Source organism: Solanum stenotomum, chromosome 11 (genome assembly GCF_019186545.1).
Source record: "Solanum stenotomum isolate F172 chromosome 11, ASM1918654v1, whole genome shotgun sequence".
NCBI lineage: Eukaryota > Viridiplantae > Streptophyta > Magnoliopsida > Solanales > Solanaceae > Solanum > Solanum stenotomum.
In genome coordinates, this window is record NC_064292.1 from 23,362,678 (window position 1) to 23,389,857 (window position 27,180).

At 36.9% G+C, this 27,180-nt stretch overlaps 1 protein-coding gene across 4 annotated transcripts in view; it reads right to left on the reverse strand.

The window, feature by feature from the left end:
- LOC125844725 (MAP3K epsilon protein kinase 1-like) overlaps positions 1-27,180 on the reverse strand; it is a 468,061-nt gene that overhangs the window by 3,941 nt on the left and 436,940 nt on the right. For all 4 annotated transcript variants that reach the window (XM_049524054.1, XM_049524055.1, XM_049524053.1 and 1 more), the window contains 18 exons: positions 24,288-24,308; positions 24,068-24,141; positions 23,888-23,978; positions 23,721-23,804; positions 23,220-23,321; positions 19,342-19,473; positions 19,093-19,164; positions 18,696-18,799; positions 18,274-18,364; positions 17,810-18,199; positions 15,007-15,333; positions 14,857-14,901; positions 7,285-7,464; positions 7,091-7,174; positions 6,658-6,749; positions 6,495-6,578; positions 634-1,448; positions 35-423 (listed from right to left, as the gene is read on the reverse strand). In XM_049524054.1, the coding sequence (XP_049380011.1) occupies positions 35-423; positions 634-1,448; positions 6,495-6,578; positions 6,658-6,749; positions 7,091-7,174; positions 7,285-7,464; positions 14,857-14,901; positions 15,007-15,333; positions 17,810-18,199; positions 18,274-18,364; positions 18,696-18,799; positions 19,093-19,164; positions 19,342-19,473; positions 23,220-23,321; positions 23,721-23,804; positions 23,888-23,978; positions 24,068-24,141; positions 24,288-24,308 (3,177 nt within the window). The remainder of the gene's footprint in view (positions 1-34; positions 424-633; positions 1,449-6,494; positions 6,579-6,657; positions 6,750-7,090; positions 7,175-7,284; positions 7,465-14,856; positions 14,902-15,006; positions 15,334-17,809; positions 18,200-18,273; positions 18,365-18,695; positions 18,800-19,092; positions 19,165-19,341; positions 19,474-23,219; positions 23,322-23,720; positions 23,805-23,887; positions 23,979-24,067; positions 24,142-24,287; positions 24,309-27,180) is intronic.

The following is a 27,180-nucleotide window of genomic DNA, read 5'->3' on the forward strand; positions in this document are numbered from 1 at the left end:
TGCTGAACAGAAATTTTCACTAGAAAAGAAGTACCTTAAGAAGAATAGGGGGCTCTATCTTATTAAACATCTGAAAAAGACGGCTGAGCAAACTTTGGCTGCACATGTAGGATTTAACTGTTGTGTCTGCTGCAGCAAACTCAAGCAGAAGGTCTGCTACCTTTTCCAAGTATTCCCTCGCAACATCAGCATTCCACGGGGGAGCCATGTGTGAAAGTATTCCAGATGATGCTGCACTTCCTGGTCTAGCATTTAACACTCCAGAACCGGACAATACACCTGATGCAGTTTGTGATGCAAATCCAGAAGTTGAAGCAATTCCATCAGTAGAAGCTGCCCCTCCAACTTTCTTAGTGGCAGCTTTATGTGGACTTCTTGGCAATGATTCCAGGTTAGTATTTTCCCTTCCACGTCCAGAAACCTCTGTTCAGAAATTAATCGAGCATTTAGAGGAATCCTACTCACTAGAGAAGATGAAAACAAGAGTCTGCTTAGTGATAATCAAAAGACAATGCCTTATAAGAAAGGGAGTATTACAAACACTTCAGTTCTTTTCCAATTACAATGGGAGACAGCAAAGTTCACAGTTTCTACAGCAAAGGCAACAAATTTAACAGGCAGCTGAAACATTACCGGCAAATTCAGCCATCAAAAAATCCAAACCGTTGGTTTTCTTTTCATTAGATGCATGTAGAAGAGGGAGTATACTTTCATGCTTCTCCAGTCCAGGAAGATTGTGATATTCAAGCTGACCCGAGAAATGGCGAGATGGGGGTTCCTTCTCCAACAAACTAAGAAGGGGCCGAACATTCTCTTGCTGAGAAGCTGTTGAAGCAGGAAACCCATATGATCCCCCTTCCATCTGTTTTGATCCCCTATCAGTTGATATTCTACTTGTATTGCCACCTCTTTGCTGTCTAAGGTCAATCTCAGTTCGAAAGAGATCATTTTTGTATCTGTCTAAGCTTTCTCGATCTTTTGTTACTAAATTTCCATCAGGCAATCTTGACAGACCAGAAGCTTCCATTGTAGCATTACTTGACCGGGGTCTCTCACCATCCTGTCGAAAAAACGGAGAATCTGGTGAATGTGAAGCTGAAGTACGTGAAGGTTCCTGCATTCCAGATGGCAAAACACGATCTCCGTTCTTAATTTTAAGCATATCTGGCTGATCAGTTCCATAAGGGGGCATTTCAGTCTGCATAAATGAAGAATTGCCAGGGTCCAGTGGCCCAGACCGTGGTCGAGGAGCCAATCCATCAGGTGGGAACCCACCTCCACCAGATGCAGAAGCTAAACGAGCTGCTTCATTCAAACTGTAAAGAGTGTTGATGAGCCTCAGCAGAATTCCATTTTTAGCAGCTATACGGCAAAAATCATTTCTAGAGGTAGACCGCTGAAGCTTAAACACCTGCCACATGCCATCTATGGCCATGTGAACCATTTCCCTGCATGTGGTTTGGGAGGGGAAACTTTAGCAAAATATTATTTGCATAATAGTTAAATGAAGCTAGTTGATTTGAGACGCTAATTTATCATGTCAAGTAATTTAGGTCATCCTGTTTTCAATCTAAACTTCAATAAAAAGTAAAGAGAGCAAAAAAAAAAAAAAGGGCAAAGTGGAAAAGGAGAAGATAGAATGGATTATCCGTTACTATAGCATTCCCATTCTATCCACATCTGGATTTCCAAATTCTCTATATCTCGAGTGTATGTGTTAAGATATAAGATGAGCGGTTTAGGTAAAGCAAAACGTGAAAGAATTTGAATGCAAGTTTAGTTATTTCCCATTTGTGTATCAGCATACATAGTTGCACAAAATGGGAAGTAACTAGCTTTCAAATTTTGTTTCCAAGTTTTGCATTACATAATACTAGAAAGAGAGAATTCGGCAATGCAAATAATTAAGCACAGCCATTCATTTAAAAGGAAAACATTTATGCACAGCCCCAACCCCAGTATTATCTCTGGTAGAACTAAAATTCATACAGGAAGCACTCAATGACCGAAAGAACCATAAAATTCAATGCAGCTTAAAGTCACCCTGATACAACAACTACTACTATGCTGCATTCCGAGGGATGTTGGAGTCAGCTATGAATCCTCTTTGCCCATACTGCTCCATTATGCTCATAGCATACCAATATTATCAAAGCAGGCTTGATATGGAAACAAAAAAATTGTAATGATCCCTCTTAATCACTTCAATCAAAAACATGCCATTATCAATCTTGAAAAGTAGGATTCAGAGAGGCCCAAGTTAATCCCAGAAACTGAAGCTTGTCCTCAACAAACCTTTTATGATCTCCAAAAGTGTGTTGCATCAGAAGAATGAGTGATGCTTCTGATTCCAACTATATCTTATATATTCTCCGCCCATTGTTTGTGAACCTGAGCTGGTTTGTATGATTGCATAATATGACCAAAGGTGCAGGGCTACGCTAGTTCCATAAAGTCTCAGGTTAAAATGCACATAAAATGAACTAAGGTTTTCCTTTTTCGGGGTAAGTTCTCTACTTAAAGATTGTTAACATTCCTCTTTCAGAACTTCTATCAGTCAAAACCATGAACACACTTTGTCTAATTCTGAATAATATTTATCTGTTGAAGAAAAGGATCAGCAAGGGAGGGGGGTGAAATATGAAAGGTATAGTCTCCTTTAGTTTATTGATATTCTTCACATTTTTGGACCGACTGACTCGGTTTCTTTTGCATCCCTACCATTTGAGAGCATTGAGAACATACCAGGTCCCCGTCAAAGAAAATCGAAGGACAACATCAGCAAGATATCCATGATTTCTGTGATCCAACATGAGGTCCTGAATGAGATATGCAAGCAAGCTGATGTTCTCTTGATTATGATGCTCCATGTCAGTGCTACAAAGCTATGTGAACTGAAGTTACATTTTCAACTTCTCCTAAAGTTCCATAATGTTTCTAAATCCTTTCTTGCTATCCTAATTGATTACACCAGAAGTTTTATTATAAGGAGATTAATGGAGCAGTATAGGGATGGGAAGATAGAAAGAGAAACTTACACATGGTACCCATTGGCGTAGAATGGCATACGATAAAGTTCCTAGGGAGGTTCTATGGAGGTATTTGGAATCTAGAGGTATCCATGTACCTTACATTAAGGGCAATGAAGGACATGTACGATAGAGCCAATCCCCAGGTATGACCAGTGGGAGGTGACTCGGAACACTTCCGATCGGGATCAACCCTTAGCCCGTTTCTATCTGTCTTAGTGGCTAGTGCTAGACAAATTGATGTGGCATATCCAAAGAAAGGTGTCGTGGGGTATGTTATTCGAAGATCACTTAATATTGATCGACGAAGTGTGCGATGGAGTTAATGATAGGCTGGAAGTTTGGAGACAGATCATGTTATCTAAATGTTTCAGGTGAAGCAGGACTAAAATATAGTACCTGAAGCGGATGTGGAAGTGACGATCGATACACAAGTCATACCCATGAGAGGAAGTGTGAAGTATCTTGGGTCTATAATCCAAGGAAACAAGAAGATTGACAATGATATCGCACATTGCATTGGAGCAGGAAGGTGAAATGGAGGCTCGCGTCTGGCGTACTGTGGATTAAGAATGTACCACCAAGGCTTAAGGTACGTTCTACAAGGTGGTGGTTAGAATTGCATTGTTCTATAGGGGGCAGTCAAGTACGTACACATTAAGGAAATGAAGGTAGCGGAAATAAAGATGCTCAGATGGATGTGTGGGCATACTCGGAGAGATAGAATTAGAAATGAAGTTATACAAGACAAGGTGGGAGTGGCCTCTATGGCGGACCAGATGAGGGAAGCGAGACTGAGATGGTTTAGGCATGTGAAGAGCAGGTGCGAGGATGCCCCATAGGGAGGAGTGAAAGGCACACTATAACAGATTCTAGAAGACGTATAAGTAGGCCGAAGAAAAATGGAGGGAGGTGGTGATTAGACAAGACATAGACACATCTTCAGCTTACTAAGGACATTGACCCCTAGATAGGAAGAAGGTATGGAGGACAATGATTAGGGTAGAAGGGTCGTAGGTAGCCGATTGTAGTAGTACTTTTATGTGTGAGAGGCAAAGGGTAGAGTCTCCTCTTCTCATCTTCTCCTTATTTAGAAGTGTTAGTTAGTATTTACGTAATATCTTATTCTTCAATTTTTACTACTACTTGTTGCTTTGTTTTGTTCATCTTGCTATTTTATTGTTGTTATTTCCCTTCAATCCTACTTTAAATACACTTTCTTTGAGCTGTGGGTCTACCAAAAACAGTCTCTCTACCCCACAAAGGTAGGGGTAAGGTATGTGTACATCCTCTTATGGGATTATACGGAGTATGTTGTTGCTTTCTGGTTGTGCATGATCGGCTTTCTCTCCTTTGAAACACTTATGTTTCTTCCAAATCTCCCCGAAATGTGGCATCACCAATTCAACACTAGCAGCAGGAATACAGTCCAAACATATGTATTCTTTTTACGGCGCACTGCGCACCAAGAAATGGTATACTAATTTAAATCTCCTCAGATAAGGGAACATCGGCAGCATAGTTCTATCAGTATCTTCTGCAGAGAGTCCATTGAAAGAGCAGCCTCATGTGTTGCTGTCTAGCTAAGGACAGCCACTTTGAGACCTTTGCTTTCCACATAAATCTCCATGGAGATTCAACTACCTCCATCTCCTTTCATTACCGAAGATAGAAAGGTTTCCTGGTGAACTTCCCATTCTTTTCTCCCAACCATAGTAAAGCATCAGATTATTGTCCTAGGTTTTCAAGACCTTGAGAACGGTAGCAGCTGGATTATTCATGAAACCTTCCATGCATGTCTAATCACTTCTCCACTTACAGCAGAAAGGGGTAGATTAATAAGAGATAGATCGGGATGGTACTAAATACACTATTAATCAGTGTTAACCTTCCTCCAAAAGACATGTCTGTGCATGATGCCAGTTGTTTCTCTCTTTGTCTGAACCACAACATCTCAAACTTCCTTTTCTTTTGTATTTTTTTTCAAATTGTAAAATCCAGGTAAGTGATTGGTAGAAACCCATTCTAACATCCCCTTATGCTGCCATACTACTTACTTTCTTGGTCCCCCAACTGGAATCATATAACTTTTACCTAAGTCTGTCTGGCCCTGATACTGCCGCAAAAAGTAGCAAAGATCTCTCTCACAGATCTAACTGGTTATCCTCGATATGACATCAGACAATTGTATCATCTGCTCATACTTGAAGAATACCGCAGACGACCTTGCCTTGTTGAATCACACCCACCATAGACAACTGAAAATGGACTATTTATTGGGACTATATTTTATGCCAATTTTTTGATACAGCAATAAAGGTTATTGACATTTGGCATAAAAACGCTTGTGTACAAGTATACTGCAAAAAATATCTGCTCATACTTGAAGATTACCGCAGACGACCTTGCCTTGTTGAATCACACCCACCAATAGACAGAACTGAAAATGGACTATTTATTGGGACTATATTTTATGCCAATTTTTTTATACAAAAATAAAATTTATTGACATTTGGCAAAAAAACGCTTGTATACAAATATACTGCAAAAAAGTAGAAAATCTACAGAAACAAATGGTTTTCTACAAACATCACCCAATCATTTATGCTTAGAGGGACTTCAAGTGAACCCCAAAAGGAAAAAAAAAGGATAAGAGGCTACTCCTCTTCTGTACAAAATACATCTCTACCCCTTCAAAAGTTATCCTATTTCTTTCTCTCCACACGTTCCACATAAGAGCTAGTGAGCAACGATCCATGTCATGCTTCTTCTCCTCCCTCTACCACCCTTCCAGCTGAAGGTAACCTCTTTCAAAGTGCCTGGCATCACCCAAATTAATCCAAACCATTTCAGTATTTCCCACCATAACCTAGAAGTTAATGTAAATGGAGATGGTCGACATCTTAACCCAGATCCCTGTACATAAAGCACCATCAGGAGTAACCTCCCCCTTTCTCAGATACCCAGTTGTCAAAATCACCCCTCTAGCAGCAATATGCCAACCACACTTAAATCAGGCTGACACTGCTATCTGAACTCAGGTCTTTTTCAATTACAAAGGACCCTGATTGAACTATCAAGATCATGACCCTTCTTACAGAATTTCTTCTTTTCTTTCATAATTAGTTTTGTGAAATCTCATAAGCAATTTTGTACTTCGTGATGGTGACTTACTAACCTCTCCAACACAATTATATCAGCAATTAACTGTTTTCACACTTCAGATCAACTCCAAACGAATTTGTATTAGGAAAAAAAAATCCAACAATGAACAAAATCGACATATAAATGTCCACAATAGGCAAAGCTCCAATATACACATTAGATAGCAACTACTGTAGATCAAAATATTATACAAGAGAAGTACAACCATTAAGGTCAAAACTCTAAAATGAAAAAGACATCAGAGGTATGACATCTCGTCTGTAAAAGAAATGCTCTAATCAAAAGGTACAGAAGACAAACCTATATTTGGCATAGTCAGCTTCTAAAAATCCCACAAGAACAGGTATTCCACGGTTAGCAATAAACATTTGCAACGTCAAGGGACTGTAAAGAAAGCAATCATAATGTAAGGTACACAACTTTCCATGTCATCATGCAACAACCCAAGCCATAATCTATATACCTCGACTGACATAGCTGCTGAAAGAAGTAAGCTGCTTCCATACGAATTTCCCGGGGACGATCAGGGGCAGCAAAACTCATCACAACAGGGATCTACAAAACAATTAAACACAAAGACAAGTTAAGAAAAATGGTTTAGTCCCAGTATTAAGAAGACTATTGTTCACAGTATTAACTTTTAGGAATTACTTAACATTTATTTCATCATATTCAGAGTACAATCAGAAGTTTAAATGTAACACCTACAAGGCCAACAAGACAAGCATTTTTTTGGGAATACGTGTTATCTTTAACATGAATACAAGTTGACAAAAAGGGTCTAGCCCCAGTATCAATAAAACTATATTTTCCAGTCCATATTATTCGGAATTACTAAACATTTATTTGCCAATATTCAAAGTACAATCAGAAGAGAAAATGCAAGTAACACTTACAAGGCCAACGAGACAAGCATTTTCTTGGGAATCTGTGTTATCTTGAACAATCAGGTTCAGTACCTGCAGCACTGAACACATGACCTGAAAATTGAAAGCACATAAGTCCACGATTAACCGGAAAGGAATCAACTACAGCTGTTGAGTGTGCATAGAGACTGAAGCACCAATATGATCACAAGATAGTGACATACACGAGTTTTGGGAACCTCAAGTAACTCCATCAGAGGAAGCAAACCGTGCTGGGTGACAAAAACAAGTTTCTGGTCTGGCCGCTGATGGAAGAAAGCAATTAACTTCTGACAAGCTGATACAATAACATCTTCTGATTCATCTGTTCTTAAAGATGATACTAACTTGCTGAATTCTACAGCCTGCCCATATGATAAGTTTCAAAATGTCCATGAGTCAGGCTTCAATTTATCTTCTGTCTAGAAATTCATATATCACTTAAAAGGACACAGAACTTTTTGTTATGGTCATCACAAATAAAGCATATAGGAAAGGCATATAAACTAGATATAACAGGATTATACAGTGGAATTATCTTACACTTCTCTGGCACGAACTAGAAATCCCTATTACCGGCTATTGACTGCACTTTTTTTTCGCATAAAAGCCTCCCCCCCCCCCCTCCCTCCCTTCTTCTGCCACAATTAGGTCCACTTTCTCCCTCTCCCTTCAACCACTTCTTTGTTTTCATTCTTTAAAATTTGATTGAAAATTTAGAATAAAACCTTTTAGCAATCCATTAAAAAAAAAAAATCTCAATTGGAATGAAGAACCATCTAATCAAGATGATTCCTTCATTGCAAAAGAAAGAAACGATCCCCAACTCTATACATTAGCAGATCAGAAGATATAATTTTCATGAATGTGATAAAATTTATTATAGTTATGCTCCAATATAGAGTGTGCCTAGTACTGGTTTGTTAAACCTATAGCTTAAGCAACAAATAAAAAACATTATTTGCAATCATTCTACATCTAAGAAAGAGACCAAGCTTTTTTTTTTTTGATATGGTAACTTTGTATTCACACCAAAAAACTCATCAGGTAAAACTGATGAGGTGGGATTTACAACCCCCATCATGATAACCAAAAACCCCATAAAAAGAATCTTTACAATTGTCCTATGAAGTCCACTAGACTTACTACCTCCCCCACAAACTCCCCCACCATATCCTGTTTACACCAAAAAAACAACAAACTCAAACTCTTCATCTTGATCTTTTGAATGTTGCTAGCTTGCCCATCATGGGATCTTTCATTCCTTTCCTTCCAAAGCATCCACCAGATGCAAGCTGGAATATATTTCCACCCGTCCTCTTTTGATCTTCTTCTTCTGCACATTCCTTCCCATTCCTTCCCAGTGTTTCAACATGTCTAAAGAAGTTTTTGACATTACCCAACTAACTCCAAGTATACATAAGAACATGTGCAACAGATTTACAGTTGTTTTGCAGTGTAGGAATAAGTGGTCGTTAATCTCTGCCTCTTTATCACACATATAGCACCTTGAGCAAATCTGTATACCTCTTCTCTGTAACATTTCGTGAGTTAAACATGCTTTTCTAATAACCAACCATGAGAAACATGACACCTTTTGTGGGATTTTGATCTTCCAGATTAGCTTCCATGTCCACTCCATTCTCATTCTTCGGTTATGGTTCATATTCCAGTAACAAGATTTCACAGTGAAACTCCCTTTGTTGTGTGACTTCCATATTGGTTTGGCAGGTCCTTCTGTGACACCTGGGAATGGATTCAACACCTGCAACAGTCCAACTAATCTACTATTCTCCCAGTCATTTAAAGCCGTTCTGAAAATCAGGTCCCACATTTGAGGGCTCCATACTTGTGCCACTGCGGCCATCTGTTGTAGACTCAAAATAAATAAATCTGGGAATAAGGTTTTCAAGTCCCTATCCCCTATCCATTCCTCATCCCAAAAATCAGTTTTAACCCCATCTCCAATTTTGAATGATATATTGGGGGGAAAGGATGCCATAGTCTTCTAATAGTTTTCCAAACAGAGCACCCAAAAGCACCTATTTTTTTTTTTTTTGAAACTGGTAATGTTGTATTCCTCAGCATTAAGGTATGCTGGAGACCTCCAAAAAGGTAGTAACAACCTAGAACAAGAGACTAATTACAGTAATCCTAAAAGATCTACTAATTGTTCAGCATTTTCTATACAATGTTCTTTACACCAAAAGTAGAAAGTTACTATGCAGCTCTCTTTGATTTTCTGAATGTTGTTGAATCTATCTTCAAAGTTTCTTCCATTCCTCCCCCTCTAGATAGTCCACCAGATACAGTGTAGGATTATTCTCCACCACTTCTTCTGTGTCTTGCTTCCCCCTTTCCTAATCCAGAAACTTAACAAGTCTGCTGCGTGCTCTGGCATTGACCATTTTGTCTCTGTTAAACTGAGGAACATAGTCCAATGCTGAGATGTGACTTTACAATGGAGGAACAAATGATTATTTGTCTCTCTAGCATCACTACATACCATGCATCTGGAACAATTGGCAATCCCTTTTTCTGCAAGATCTCATGAGTGAGGCAAGCTTTCCTGATTACTAACCAAGCAAAGCACTTGATCTTAGTAGGAGCCATACTTTTCCATACATGCTTCCAGGGGCTTTTTTTGTTCTCAGGCATCCAGGATACCTCTTTCCTATAAATTCTAGGCATCCAGGATACCTCTTTCCTATAAATTCTACCTACAGAGAACTTGCCATCTATTTTGAAGACCATATTTATGTGATATGAATCCTCTCCATAATGTCAAATCTTCAATACATAACCTCCAAAGCCACCTCTTCAACAACCTTTCATTCTGTACTTTCAACTTTTTTATCCCCATACCCCCTTTTATTTTGTTGATGGCCACCTAATCCCATATGACTAGGTTGTACCCAAGCTTCTCTTTGTTCCCTTGCCATAAGAAGACTCTCCTTAGTTTGTTGATTTTCTTCTCTATGCTTCCTGGGATTGGGAATAGGCTTATCATGTAAGTTGGGAGGGCATCCATTTTTGACTTTATGAGAGTTAATCTGCCTCCCATAGATAGGTATTGGCTCTTCCATCTTGTCAACTTTCTCTCATTTCTTTCCAACACTTCACTCCATACTTCCACCTCTTTATTTTTTGCAACAAGAGGCATTCCAAGATATTTAGTTGGTAAGGAATCCATTTGGCATCCTACGTTCACAGCAAGTATCTGCATATTGGTAACTTGGTTAATAGGGTACAAGCAACTCTTATGCCAGTTAACATGTAAACCTGAGATGCCCTCAAAAATGGTTAGAATGGCCCTCAAGTGTCTCATTTGCATTACTTCAGCTTCACAGAATACCAAGGAGTCATCTACATATAACAGATGTGTGATTTCCATAGTATTTCCCCTATTAGCATTTGCAGGGAAGCCCCTTTCTCACTTGCTCTTTTGATCATAGAACTGAAGCCTTTCATTGCTAAGATAAATTGGAAAGGTGATATTGGATCACCTTGCCTTAAACCTCTTTGTGATTGAAAGAAACCCTCTAGACTACTGTTGATGATAAGAGAGAATTTCACAGTAGATATACATGTTTTGATCCAATTTATCCATTTGTTCGCAATGCCCATGTCTCTCAGAATTTTTAGAAGGAATGACCATTGACATGGTCATAGGCCTTTTCAATATCAAGTTTACATAGGACTCCAGTTAGATTATGTTTCACCCTGTTGTCCACCAATTCATTGGCCAACAATGTTGCATCCATGATCTGTCTTCCTTTCTAGAATATTTGGTGTTCATCTATCAATTCTCCCATGACAGTCTTCATTCTTTCTGTAAGGAGTTTGGCTATGATTTTGTATACTCCGCCAATCAGCCTTATTGGTCTAAAGTCCTTCCGTTCTTCTGCTCCATATTTCTTGGGGATTAGTGCTATAAAGGTGGCATTGAAAGATTTCTCAAACATTTCATTCTGATGGAAATTTTGAATTGGTTGCATCAGATTCTCTTTCAAGGTTGCCCAACGGACCTTGAAGAAGCTCATGGTGTAGCCATCAGGCCCAGGGGCCCTATCCCCATCTCATTGTTTGATAATCTTAGCACTCTTCAATGAAAGGCCTTTGCGGCCAATCTTGTTCCTCCTCAGAGATTCTTGGACGATTAACATACTCAAAAGAGGGCCTCCACATCTCAGATTCAGTATAGCGTTTCCTGTAGAACTCAATCATATTAACCTTCCCATTGATTATCAATCTATCAATGTTATTGTATATCTTGTGGGTTGTTGCCATTCTCTAAAAAAACCTAGTGTTATTATCCCCCTGTTTTAGCGAGAGAACTCGGGACTTTTGCCTCCATCTAGATTCCTCATTTTTTGCCAAATCCTCCAACTCCACCAGAACTGTTGCCCTCACCAATACTTCATCCGCATATAAAGTTCTAGTGTTTTGTGCTAGATCAATATCAGCTAATTCATTGAGAAGACTGTCTTTCCAGTTGCATAACTCCCCAACACTGATTTGCTCCAATCTTTGAGTTTTTGTTCAACATTTTTAGCTTAACACTGAGCTTGTAGTCAGGGCAGCCCTCCACTTCAAATTCGTTCCACCAACTATGGACAAGCCCCTCAAAACCATCAACATTGAGCCACCAATTCTCAAACTTAAAGTATGACTTCCTCTGGTCCCAGTCTCCACATTGCAACATGATAGGGCAGTGGTCAAAAGTCACTCTGGGCATGATCAATTGTTTGATATTCCTAAAGGTTTCCTCCCATTCCATTAAGTACATGAATCTGTCTAGTTTGGAAGCACTATGGTGATTAGCACCCCTGAACCATGTGAAAATCCCTCCATTTAGGTGAGGGTCGAGCAGTTACATCTCTTCAATCCAGTTGGAAAAGTCAGTCATCACATTTGTGATCCAATTGCATCCTCTCCTTCCTGCCATAACTCTAAATGTGTTGAAGTCTCCACAAGTTACCCATGGTCCTTCGCGAAATTCTTTGACTGCTGCCACCTCTTCCCAACAGTCTAGTTTCTCAATCCTGATGTACGGAGCATACACACCAGTGAGAAACCAAGTAAACGCACTTTGTACTGCATCAAATCTGTAAGTAATAGAGTATTGGCCAATTTCTACCAGTAATAGAGTATTGGTCAATTTCTACCGTACTCCATGTCCAGATTCTACAGTCCCACATGATTAGGATTCCACCCCTACTCCCATCTGCTTCTATATATCCACACCTCATCCATCTACTAGGCCACAACTTTTACCCCCTTCCCCTTACTCACCTTTGTTTCTTGGAAACAGTAGATATCTGCCTTCCATTTCAGCAAAGCACTTTTAACAATATTCCTAGTGGACATCTTGTTAATCCCCCTTACATTCCATGATAGTAGCTTTATCCTCGTTTAAAAGCAAGTTAAGAACTCTCCCCTTTGTTCTGGATCCCTCCACATCCTGATTTAGACTGGATTGTAGATTTTTTAGTTCATTTTTCCCAATCCCCTGATGTCTAGGTGTTGTACTTGTACCTTCTATTATCTTGTTCTCCAAAGCAGACTTTCTTTCGTCCAATCTCATCAATAGGGCAAGAGTCTCTTCCCTGAAACCTTCAAAAGCAATTCCATAGGTAGAGCTTAATTCCAAAATGTGGGAATTAATCAAGTTGGATGCTTCAATCTCCTATCCATTAGTTTTTCTAGGGATGTTCAAAGCTACTGGTTCAACATCATGCATTTTCTGGATTTGCATGTTTTGTTTGTCACAACCAACGTCTGCCTCCATCAAACAATCACCTTTCTCCTGCAATTCCATACCCCTGCTTTCGTCGATCATATTCTGCGAAGCCGCATCTTCTTGTGTCTACTTTGGAGTGGGTCCTTTCTCCATAGAATTTTCGCCTTGTGGAAGCTTAATGAAGAAAATGAATCAATTGGCACAGTGTAAAGGAAGGACCTCTCCCATGTTGAAAATATACTATAAAAACTATATTGCATTAAGAAGATTCCTCATGCCAAATAGATACTCCCTCCGTCCCTATTTACTTGTCCATATTTCCTTTTTTAGTTGTCCCTATTTAGTTGTCCATTTTGACAAATCAAGAAAGGACAACAAATTTTTTCCTATTATACCCTTATTTACACTTCTTGAAAATTGTAAAAGTGTATGTTGTTTCCCTCCAATTTATTTCACTTTAATTCAAATAAGTGGTTGTAATTTTGAAGTGAAAAGTTGTCATAAGGGTAAAATTGTAACTTCACTGTGCTAATCATTGTTGCCTTAATCTGTGTGCCATTTCTAAAGTGGACAACTAAAAAGGGACGGAGGGAGTATATGCCAATTTAACTTAATAATCTTATAAGATTTACAAAAGGTATGTTTCATTTTACACAGAAATACAGGATTAGTCGCTTAAGTTGTTTGCTATTTTGTAACCTTGACATGACTATTTTCCATTTCACTACCCTTGACATGGAGGGACTATACACAGAAAGGTTCTATTTTATACCTACAGCAGCATAGCAATTAACCTCTAACTTACCATTTCCTTGTCTAAGTGACCAAAAAATTCATTACCAAAACAACCATTTACCAATTTCTAGTATCATATCAATTAAACACTCGAATAAGCACCAGTTGAAGGACATGAGAAAGGTCCTAACAAAAATATTATCATAGTTGAAATTACACTATAAAGTGACACCAAAGGCAAACCAAAGGTCGAGGCATCCTTTCGGCAGGAAATGGGTGAACTGGATATTCTTCAGCAGAGTCATATATTCAGTTCTCGTCAACTGAACACCTGTGGTTTCTTTGCAGCTAAAAGGGGTTTTAAACAGGGGATCCAATCTCTATAAAAAAAAAATTCATTCTAGTGATGCAGAGCTTTAGCAAAATGTTATCTGTGGCATACAAGAATGGTTGGAATAGAGGATTTAGAGTCCAGAACAACAGTTATGACACATTGGTGATGTGTGATGCTGAGGTGGTAGAGCTACAACATCTAAGTTTGATTTTGGTGATCTTTCAAGCTATATCTGGACTCTGTATTAATTGGAATAGAAGTCATGTATATCCCATTAATGGGGTTGCAAACTGTTGCAGTTTTTTTTGAGAATTTGCAAACTGTAGAAAGGTTGGTTGCTTCACATGGATAGTGAGTAAGAAGCTCATTCACACATGAGAATCTGCAAAAGAGGGGCGCTGTCCTAAGTAGCAAATGTTTTCTCTGTGGAAGTCAAACAGAGAGTATATGTCATTTGTTTTTGCATTGTCATGTTACTGCACAATTGTGGCATTTCTTTATGAATATGACATGCAAAACAGATGACCTTTTGAGAGGTTGGTACAGAAAGGGAGATAGGAAGAGGAAGTTTTCTTTGGTTGAAAATACTATACCTGCTTGCATATGGCATTATGGAGGATTATATGGAATGAGAGAAATAGAAAATGCTTTGAAGATAGTGTCAACTCCATTCACAAGATAAAGTCTAATTGTATATTTGTGTTTGGCTTTTGGTGTGGACTAGAATATGTAAATGAGGGTGAAAAGTGCTACAGGTTTTAGAATCACTAAGGGGATAGCTGAGGCTGAATTTTTTTTTTTTGGTGTTGCCCTGCTGATATATAGAACAGCTAAAACAGCAGTCTCTGTGCTGAAATCATTTATAAAATTTACCTTACCTTTTCATAAAATCAAAGATCAAGGCATCATCACAAAAATAAGTCAAGAAAACTAGTCTAATAGTACCTGAAGGTGAAACAAATTTTCTGTCGGCAGTTTATCATCAAAGCCCTGAAAAAGCATCCAAAAAAGAAAGAAATAAGAAAATAGGGGAGAAAGACGGTGAGGTATAACAAAATATACATAAATCAAGCAAAAACGAATAAGCACACATACTAAACCATCCATGTCTATTACATCCTCCTTCAACACACCCATCATGATACTGAGTAAATCACCACCATTTGGTGGTCCTGATTCACTTTCCATTTGTTTCTTAGCAATTGTGGCTCTCAACTTTGTTGCCAAATCGTTCTTTCCAGTTTCGGCAATTGCATTGTTTTGAGCAATTTGTGAAGATGATGCAGAGAGAGACACTTCAGCAGCGCGATTCTCCAGGTTCTTCTCCAATGGATGAAACAGGTCATCCAAGGAAGCATCACCAGGGGGGTCACTGAATCTGCTCAGTTCATTTCCTTGTGGAACAACTGATGTCTTCACAGCCTTCACAGTCCCGTACGCAGAATTTTCAGTAAGCGGGGTCAATAATTATAGAAGAAAGGCTAAAAATTTAATTATCACATTTTATAAGTAAGAGATATCCATGACTCATTGGTTTAGTTTTGGTCAATCTAAGAAAAGGGAGTTAACAAAAATCCAACAAACGATCAGCGCTAATTAGGGTAGTCATATTAGTCTAGCAAAAAGGATAAGAGTAAGCACTTTGTTTTGAGGGAGTGATTTGGAGTTGACATTCCATCAGAACACCTCCTATTTCTCTGATTCTATATTGAACGTCAACTCTGATTATGTTTCTTTTTTACGTCTTTTCGACTGCATTAAACGTTACTCAATGTTCTTATGTAATCTATATAACTTGTTGTTATCTCATATTGTATCATTTTCTAACTATTTGTAGCCTGGAATTTTGTGAAAGATATATATATATATATAAGCATAAAGTGATATCTTGATGAAAGGACACTACTTGACAATAGATGTCTCTTGGCGCGTTGGTTCAAAACTTAATTTTGTTCTTTTGAAGTTGGAGGTTTGAACCTCAACCCAAGCATATTTTTGCAAAATATAACATATTGCTTAAAACTGGTTAACCAATGTTAAGCTATATGTTATATTTTGCAAAAAATATGTTTAAGTTGAGGTTCAAACCTCCAACCTCAAGGAACAAAACTAACCTTTGAACAAACGCGCCATGAGGAATCTCTTATCAAGTAGTGTCATTTAGTTCAATATATCACTTAATGCTTACTATAAATATATATTTAGTAAAATTTTCCGACAAAGTAGTGTCACCTGACACTCCTTAGCTCAACGTGGGTCTGCCTCTAAGCTTCCACAAAATTCCAGGCAAGAAATAGTTAGAAAATGATATAACATGAGATAGCAACATGTTATATAGATGACATAAGAACATTAAGTAACGTTTGATGCAGTCGAAAAGACGTACAAGAGAGGAAAAAAAACATAATCAGAGTTGAGGTTCAAATTAGTCAATATGGAATGAGAGGAATAAGAGGTGTTTTGAAGGAATCTCAAGTCCAAATCACTCCCGCTAAACAAAGTGCTTACTCCATCTTTTTGCCGGAGTAATATGACTATTGTAATTAGCACCGATCAGTTGTTGGATTTTAATAGCTCCCTTGTCTTAGATTGACACAGAAAAGGGATTCATTAGTTCTTTTATTAATGCTGTTTCCTTTCTTGTAACTATGCATCTACTTGATGCTCCTTTCTGAATGAAACATCTAAATTCATCAGCAAAAAAAGGTCCAAAATAGTTCAGAGATGATCTCAGGATGAAAAACAATCTACTAAGAGTAACAAGCGTGAGGTGACCGTGCATAATATAGATGAATTATAGAAACAAAAATAAATGAATACCGCGAAATCAGAGGAAAAATGTCCTTTTTATGAATAAGAGTTTGTTTGGATTGGCTTAGCTTGGGTGTTTTTAAGCCAAAATAGTTGTTTTAGCAGTTTTGTAGTGTTTGGGTAAAATTTTAAAAAATGCTTACAAGTTCTTGATTTTAAGCCAAATTAACAAAAATAACCCAAAAGAGTCATAAGTTAGAATTTCTAACTTATGGCTTTGGGCCTATAAGTCATATGCCATAAGTCAATCCAATCAGGCTCTTATAAAGAGCCTGTTTGAATTGGCTTTTGTTTTATGACTTATAAACCAAAAACCACAAGTTAGAAATTCTAACTTATGGTTATGGCTTATTTTTATCATTTTAGCATAAAATCAAGTGCTTGTAAGCTTTTTAAAAATTTACTCAAACACTCCCAAGTGCTTAAAAGTTATTTTAGCTTAAAAGCACTTTAAAATAAGTCGATCCAAACAAGCTCTAAGAATCATGAACACAGGCAGGATAGGGACTGAGATATCTCCTTGTATAAACTACTTTTCTTTACACAGGAACTTGGATTAATGATCAAATTAGCCACACCACATTGGTTCCACCAATTAGACTTATAACTGACACATTATAATCATCCCATATGTATTAGATCAAACAGAAAACAAAAAAGGAGATCATAATTGGATTAAACATATAACACAAGAGGTGTAAAAGTTATTACATCCAGCTTATGACAGCTAAATATTAAAGAGTTGTTTACTAGTTATTGGAATATGAAAAAGAAGGATTTTGTTCAGTAAGCAGCACAAAGAAAGTAGGAATTATAAGCATATGTTTTACCCCAAAGGAAAGGCCATTATTATCTTATTTACTTTTACCTGGATCGATCAGAAGTTCAATTCTATGATTCTATCCAAACTACTCATTTTCATGCTTTTTTCTCAAAGTATGGAATTTATTTATATGCAAAGCAGTACATCTCATAAAGAGTATATTTCAAGTAAAAAACATTAGGGCTCCTAGAGATGTTTCTTGGAAATCCTAACAACACACAATCCTACAAAATCAAAAATAGAAATTATAAACACACACTTTACCTTTCTAGGACTATAATCTGTGTTCTTTTGTCCAGAACTGGATGATGCAGAATATACATTGACGCCATGTCCTTTTTCTTCAACCTTCCTACCTACAGTGTTTCCACCCCTGGATTCACTAAATTCAAGCTCACCATTTGCAAAAACTTTATCAGGCTCACCCAAGTCAGTTGAACTTTGAAGCGCTGATTCCTTATTCACAGCTAATCCATCAGCATTGTGTTGAATAGGAGACTTCTCATGAATTGCTAAAGTTGGAACTGGATCTGACGTAAATTGATCTTCAATCTTATCAGTTCTTTCTTCTATACGAATACTACTTGAACGATCAACCTCTTCTGACTTGCTAGTCTCCAGGACTTCAGGTGATGCCAATGTTGTGCTAGATTCCTGAATTCAGAGACTATCACTATGTTGCTTAATTGAAATTTTCATCATTTTAAAGAAACGCCAAAGAAAAATACTTTTGCTTTGTCAGAAGAAGAGCTTCCAGCAGCACCCTTGTCATCTTCATTTGATGCCTCTCTGACAGCCGATCCATCTTCTTCTATATTTCTAGAAGATAACAAATGCAAGAAAATATAGCGGACATCAAAAAGTATACCGTCATTACAGACTTTTAAAGGGATCCTAGAGAAAAAGTACTTGACAAATGAAGATTAGGAGAGTATTACAACCCCCCTTGACTTTGGTCTATAGACACAGCCTGTAATATGTGGATTGATTGAACATCGTGGGTTCAAACCCTGTAGCAGACAAAGAACTGCTATTTAAGTGGAGAAGGGTGGAGGGGTGGCCCATTATCCACTGAGTTACGAACTGTCCATCCTGGCCCTCGTTATTTCTTGGTAAACAAAAATAACTAGGAGTATATTACAAAATCTACCTTATTGTCCCACTATGACGGAGTGAGGACTGCAAAGCACGCCTTGAATTTTGTATCCAAGGATGTGAAAGTAGTGTCTTAGCATCAGGCCTTTGTCTAGCATCCTGAAACATGCTAATCCAAAGTCATCAAAAGCTATTGGAGTAGTCAAGAGATAGACTCGCGAAAAGACAAAATCATAAAACCAGGCAAATGGAACAGTTATGATCTCTTTGATGCCATAGATTAAGCAGTGATAAAGGACATAAACACAGTTTAATTCTCGTTCTGCACCATTGTTCACAGAGCTATCACCAGACATCCAGATTCAAATAACCCAATTAAAGATGCATAAAGCATCAAGATCAAGCATCATTTTACGACAATACCAAACTTCAAGGAATAATATACTCTTTACCTTCTTAAAACACTGGCGCAGAAAATCAGTGATAGCAGGAGAAAGGCTATCTGGAATTGGGGGATGATCATCCTGGAACAGACAAGGATTCATTAAATTGTTGAAGATCATCAAATAGCCACTTAACCACTAAATTAGCATTTGATTCAAGCAAGAGGGAAAAAAATATCACCACTACCTAAATCCAAAATATTATCCCCATCTTTCTCATACATAAAGACAAAAAGACATAGCATAACTAAAACTCACCTGCACAATCCGAAAGAGAGCAGGCATGGGCTGAAGATCATAGTACGGAGGTAAACAAGTAAGCAGTTCTATAACTGTACAGCCAACACTCCAAATGTCAGATGCAGCACATACTCCTGACATTTCAATCACCTGAAACACTAGATAGCATTAAAGATAGATCTTCCAGGTGCAAGTTTCTGCTACCAATATTATAACTCGCAGAATATTTCACCAAGTCCCATTTCTTCCCTTCTCTTACAAGTGAACTGTCCATTCAAACTCTTTGCTCTTTGGATGGTTTGGTGTTCTTTTCTAAAGGAAGAAAGTTTATTTTCAACAAATCCCAAAATTTTATTTGATTTGACATTTTTGGAAGGTGGCTTCATACATAGGTAAAATAAATTAAGCTAATGATAAAGTATCTGATGTACGAACTCATGTTCATTTGAGCTCCAATTTCAGATGGAAGATAATATCTCTACTTAATATATGATTTTCCTCACCTTAGCTGATTTTGCTTTTTAAGTAGTTGCAACTTATTACTGCTAAGTTGGGGCTTAGAGGAGCTTGGGAAATGCTTAAGCTTAAATTATGCTCATTGCATTTTCGTTGATCTTCAATCTTATTGGAGACTAGATAAAAATGATGAGATAACTCCAACAAATTCTTTGTTTTTAACGCCGAGGAATTAGTCACTTCAATAGCCTTCTTTTAGTCTCAAGCCCGCTGAGGTGAGGGCCGACTTAGAACAGAGGACGAATGAGATGAACGTTTGTTGTCCCAACCATTCTTTTAGACCCAACCCCACCAAGGAAAGGGCTGACTTGGAACAAAGTTTTTGTATTGCTAATTCCAAGGTGTAGTGCTTATTCCTGCTAAATTATGTAGTTTGGGTATTTATTGTTGATGATAATAGTGAAATCATGTTAGACAGATGCTCATTAATACTTATGGAACCTGATTGTGTTTGATGATCACACTTGGAAGTTGGATACTCTCAGGTGATCCATTTGCTCTGTAGCCGAACAAAGAATTAGTATGAATTTGTTTTTCCTTCTCAAAAAAAATATCATGCTACTTCTCCACAGGCAGCTGGATGGATGTTTGCTTTATCTACATATTTATCATTAAAGAGCTTTGAGAAGCATAAGAAGTCAGGTGCATTCCTATTGGGTACAGCTCTAGTTAGTGTTGTATTACTGTGGATTTGCACGGACATAATTGATGATGTTTTGTTGCCTGCAATGACAGATTGATAATCTAAAACCAACTGTTTTGCCATGTAATCTCCTCCGTAGTAAGGGACTATCTAAAAGGTAATGCAAAGAATTTTCCATATATTGTTCCCTTGCTAAGAAAAGGTTTGTGTAATACTTTTCACATCAAAGGCTGTGATATTGTGGGGGGGGGGTAATTCTTAGCTTTTGTAAGAAAAAAAAATAGTGCAAAAGTTCAAAACAGTAAGGCTTAAAAAAAGCGCACTATTATTCAGCATTATTCATGAGAAGTTAAACATATATTTGTATCTTAAAATTTACGTTTACTTCATCAGGATAGAGGAAATAGAATATCTTTGATTGTGGCCTACATTTTGATCATGTTGCGTCTACCACATCCATTTATTGTCAGGTTTGTTTGTCAATAAGCAGTTATCATATTCTTTTTGTTTATTACTGTCTTTTTATACATCATATCCACCATAGCACAAAATATATGTTATATGGTAGAGGTGGCAAAATTGGCCTATGAAAACATGACCCACCCAACCCATGCATTTTAGCCCTAACCCTTTTCAGCCCATAACAAATTAGGTTGATATGTAGCTCAAATTGATCCATGAGAAATCTTGTCAAACTATTTCAAAAGCATCTTTTATTATTTGTATGTTCTACATAGTCATAATAAAGAAATAAAATAGTTTTATTTGGTACTAAAAATTATATAAAAGAACAAACAAAAATTAGAGCTTAGTAAAAATTGAGTGAGTTGTATTATGACCAGCTTTATAGCATGTCAACACAAGTAACTTTTTATTAACTCATCATATTTTGACCCGCCCAAATTCAGCCCAACCCACCTAGTTATATGAATGCACTATTAACTCATCCTGTTTTGTTACTGCTTACTAGATATCTAATAATTGAAAGTTAAAATACATAAACAAGGACAATAAAGATGATTTTGTCTGTCAAAATGAATAGTGGGTGACCCTAATTTGTGTACGTTAGTTCTTTTTCCTTTTTTGTTGGAGATGGGATGGGAAAATTGGTTTCTTATTCTACATATAGAAAAAGGTGTCTTATTTTCATTGATAGGACACAACGAAAAAAGGAAACTAGGAGATTAGACCTTTTATAGCTTGAGGATCCTCTTTCATTTACAAACAAAAAAGATTTTGAAGTTATAGTTTCTTGACAGAGTATACTTCATGTTCAATTTATCTGCTTCTTGATTGTTTCATCATATGAGTGCTCAATGGGAAAAATGTGGGATTCTTTCACTCTAATTTTGTCAATATAATTTTGTTTTTGCCAAAGTCAGAACAACCACTGTTGGATCAGATACTGTTAAAGTGATTTTTGTTGGAGATTAAAGGAAGAGAGATATCATTAAAAAATTATTGAAATGCCACTTTAAGTTGCATCTCTGACTTCATTAAATTTGAATGAATCACTTTAACAAGACACAAAACATAATAATTGTTAAGCATCTTCAACATTTTGCAGTAAAACCTAAGCACATATAAAACCTCCATAAGAATTTACTACTGATGAAGGTTTAGAGTATTCATTGTCATTCTTTAATACACTTGTGTAAATGGAGTCACCTCCTTATGGGGTTTAGAGCAAAACTTTGCTCATTTATCATGTTTTTTGTTTTTACTCTTCTTCATTACAGTGTATTAATATAAAGAGAAGTTGTCAAGAGCAGTATGAAAAAGGAAACTGCATGAAAAATTCAAAGCTACACACCATTACTCACAATTGCTGGATAGGGGGAAAGGCTCTTCGGCAGGCACTATTTGCTTTTGCAGCTGTCCTTACATTATCTTTCGTTTATGTTCTTAGCCATTTTAGAGCTGTAATTTTCAGCTAAAAGCTGTGTAAATTTGTGATTTGTACTAATTTTTTATTTATTTTTTTAGTTACCAAAAAATTGTAATTTTCCTTTATAGCTCAGTAATATTCATGATTCTCATCTTAAAGCTGTGTAAATTTATAATTTGTAATTATTATTTTTTTATTTAGTTAGTTACAAAAAAAATTGTAATTTTCCTCTATTGCTCAGTGAATATTCATGATTCATTTTACAGGATAGTTCCGTGATAAAGTTACTCCGGTCGAGTACAATGGAATTTCAAAATGAAAATATTTTTATTTTGTTCAAAACTTTCACTTCCATCTAAGTAGTGTTGTAGCAGTACCATAAAGGCTCTTCTGTCAAGGTAAGAAAGGGGTCTAGACATTACTGAGTCAAGAAAGATATGCAATACCAACTTAAGACCCCACAACTTAATAACTACCAACTTTGAGCAACTATACAGTTTCTCGATTGGTTGTTCGAAAGAGAGCACAGTGTTTTTTTCCTTTTTTGGGCATGATTTGTAAAGAAAAGAGAACATATTATACACATTTTCTATGGAATTTTTTTTTTAAAGGTAATGTATTTTTTCTTATATCAGGCACTACTTATTGTAAACATCATAATTAAATTAAATACCTAACATGTTGGGCCCGTACACGGCAGAGGCCCACTTGTAGTGCAAGATAGAAATCTCAGCTAGTCGATAACTAATCAAAATAAAGTTATCTTCCCTTTCAGAAGTGAATAACAGGCAACAGGGAGAAACAAAACGTCAAACCAAATATAGACACCACTAAAATAAGTTTGTGTACCTCAGGTGCCATCCAGTATGGTGTTCCAACAACTGAATGTGTATTAACATCTGCCTCCGTTAATTTTGTTGCAACACCAAAGTCAGCAAGTTTCACCAAACCCTGCAAACAAAAATTATCAAGAACAAATAGTTAGGAAAGGCAAACACACAGGTAGGGAAAAATTTACATGAGCTGAATATATAATCCAAATGAGAATTGATGGTAACAGTGAGACCGCAAATGCAAGCAAATCGCTATGCAGTATACAACTCATGAAATTTCTTTTTCCAAACAAGGCACGAAAGAAATCAGACATAGCACGAAGAGAAAATAACTAACTACTCCATCTGTCTGATTTATGTAGCATGGATCAGAATACGAGGGTCAAGCTTCTTAACTTTCGGTGTGAATTCAGATATAGATTCTTTGAGTTGATAATTAAAAATGACAAAGAGAGTAGTGACTTCCATGCATGAAGGTAACAAAATCAAAAACAGAAAAGTGAGTGCAATTAAAAACCTCTTTAGTTGTCAATATATTTGCACCCTTGATATCCCTATGAATCACACCTTGCTCATGTAGATAAACCAATCCTTCCAATACCTACAACAGAAGAGAACCATCATAAACTGGAACTTCCACATCTAACTCCGTGATATCTAATTTGGCAAAAGTCAATCTGAGACCTGAGAGATGTAAACAGCAACCAAAGATTCTGGAAAAGGCCCAAATTTGTTTGGCTTGACAATGTTAGCAAGTGAGCCATTCTCTACATACCTTTAAACAAATATCAAAATTTCAGATATTTAGTTTCCTTCAGAAATAAAGCAAAAATAGAAGTGAAGATAAGTTTCAAGCTCACTCACTCAAGAATTATGAAAAGATGACTCTTTGTCTTTAAGGATCCAAGATACTTCACAATGTTTTTGTGGTTCAAATTCTGGAGAGCAAAATGAAAATAAGATCACATATCCTTACTGAAAAGTATGCCTTCAAGTGCATCCTATTTTCTTTTTCTTTTTCTTTCTCTTCCTTTGGGGGTTCAGGGATCCTATGATCAGGACGAACAAGGAAAGAGATCTTTACCTTAAGCAAATCAATCTCTTGCTGTGACATTAATGCATCCACCCAAGTATAGCATCATCAAAAGAAAAGAACAACTCGTAAGTCACATTAAGTCAAGAACATAATTAAATACATCAAAGGATGGTATGACACAATGCACATAGCAGTAATTATCATATATTAGTTTATCACAACCAAATGTTAGGGATAATTTGTGGGGAAACTGGGGACATATGGCCGGGAATAACGAAGACCAACACAAATTACGCAAGTATTTTCATTATATTAGTAATTAATTTCTAGTAAGAAATTCTATTTTGGCAGGTATTTTCATTATAATAAGAGTCATTAGCTGATAAATTTATTTCTAAGGAGATTATATTTTTCTATGTTTTAAACCATGATAGATGCTTTTAATTCTAATCCATTATCTTAGCTTTCGTATTCAGTATTTCTATCAAAATTATAAAGTTTTAATAGCTTGTTTGGACAATTTTTTGAAAATTTTGAAGTTGTTTTTTTTTAAAAAAAAGAACACTTATTTTAGAGGGGTGTAAGGTATTTGGCCAATTATCACACGAGAATAAGCTATACAGAGTAGTAGCAAAACTCGTTCTTCTACTGCAGAGAGGAAACATAATTTTGCAATTTCTTCTTAAATGTAAAAAGAGAAGTAGAAAACTAATCCTCGTGGAAATTTATTTTTACCATACTACCCTCGTCAATTTAATCCATTTGTTTCTCAAACTATATTTACCAAAAATTAAGAAAGTATATAAGATGTCCCCTATCATTACTTTGGTTCAAGGCAGAATACATCAGTACCCCCTTAAAGTTGACATGTTTTATTCCGTGCAAATCTGAACTATTTTTTATCATCATCTATCCACCCATCCACACACCCCAAACTTGCCAGTTTGATAGCCTTGACCCTCCTAGACGACGTTGATGTGGCAAAGAGCGTAAGTACACACTCCTAGGGGTGTGGTCATGAGAAGTTGACAAATAAGCTTCTATATGGGGAACTTTTCAATCATTAATTGTCATGTAGTCATATACGATATTTATTTGTTCCAAATTTGTATTTCTTCTTATTTCTTCCTGATATATACAATGTATATTCTTCCCAACATTGTATTTTGTGTTTCTTCTTTAGATGCAATGCTTATTTATTTTGATTGTGCATTTCCTCTTTTGGCCAAATCTGTAAAGGAAAAAAACTTTTTTTTTTTTTGATGACAAGGGAAACCCGCAGCCGCTACCCTTTGGGTGCGCACAGGGTAAAACCTCCGCTCCTATGCAATAGCTCGCAAACCACATAGGAGAGGTAACCCGCACTAGGCAAGCCCGGTGCGACGAGCTCGACCCAGAAGGCAAATCCCTTGCTTTCGCTGGCAAGGGGTTTCGAACTTGAGACCTCCAACATGGAAGTCCCAAGCCCAAACCACTGGGCCACCCCGAAGGGTGTAAAGGAAAAAAACTTAACTAGAACTCTATCGTGTTTAGCCAAAAAACTGGAGTTCCAACAATGTATTTCTTTTTATACTTCTTTAGATGCAATGGCTGTTTCTTTCAACGGAATATTTCTTCTTTCTGAGCAAATTAATATGAATTGGCTGGAGCTCATTGTTATTAGCAGAACAAAAAAATAACCAATAAAACGGAGTTTCATCAATGTATTTCTTTTTATTTCTTCATTAGATGCAATGAACACTTGTTTCAAATTTGACTGAGAAAGTGTAACAAAGTTGGCATAAATCTAATTTAAAGGACTAATCAGATGAAAGAAACAAAGTTCAAAGCTAGAGATGATAAGAAGCTAGGTCAGGTTCTTTGTCAAAAAAAAAAAAAAGCTATATCAAGTTAGATTCTAGTCAAGTGTGAAAACACACGCGCGAGTACTCCAAATGGTAAATGATATGCATAAACCCTTAGCAACTGGACCTAAAAGATCGCAATTCCTAGCTTCCATATATATTCATTTTCTGAATTTATAGCTGGATATCCACTCTAGAGACAAACAAGGGTTGTCTTCGGGCTTCTTTTGTTGCTATGAAGTGTGTCTCGTGTGGATCCATTATAGAAGTCTCATTACTGATCCTTTTTCAATATTTACAACCTCAAAGGCTCAAACCACTGAAAATGGAGGATCTCTGCCCTGTTAAATTTATGCTGATTTCGAAAGGAGTCCTCATATACAAAATAGTGACTTGTACTTTTATCCATTGCAATCACCTGTATATTTAGGTAGCAATGACATGAAACACATTCTAATGCTCAATATTTCTGGCGACTCTTCACTTAGATTTTGTGTCCTCTTTTCCATGGATGAGCTGCCTCTACATTGGGGTATGGTGACACCCTAAATGAACTCTTGGTGTGCATGGATGTATCTCTGTTGTTTTCCTTTATTTTTCCCTTCTTTCCTTCCTTCTCCTGCTTATCATATGTCAGAAGTTAGTAAGACCTCTCTCTCACTAGTTGAAGTAAAAAACTTGGTCGACTAGGGACTCTTGGATAAAAATCTTGCCCACAAATTATTCTAATTAAGATAGATGGGAGCAATAATTTCTTGCTTTCGATGTAATCTTCCTTCATCTTGAGTTGAGGGTCTATCCGAAACAGTCTCTCTACCTCTAAGGTAAGGGTAAGGTCTACGTTCACTTTACCCTCCCTAGACCCACTTGTGGGACTAGACTGGGTATGTTGTTGTTATGTAAATCTTTTTTTTTTGGGGTCAAATCTGGAGAACAAACTGGCTGAAACTCCATTAATTTTAGCTAGATTTAGAAAGTAGCCTAAAGTGGAGCTTCAGCCAAGCTTTTAACAAATTTGGCCTGAAAAATAAGGAACTTTTTTTATTTTAAATAAATGCCACGTGGACAAAAGGTTCAAGAGTTGGTGCGTGTCTCAT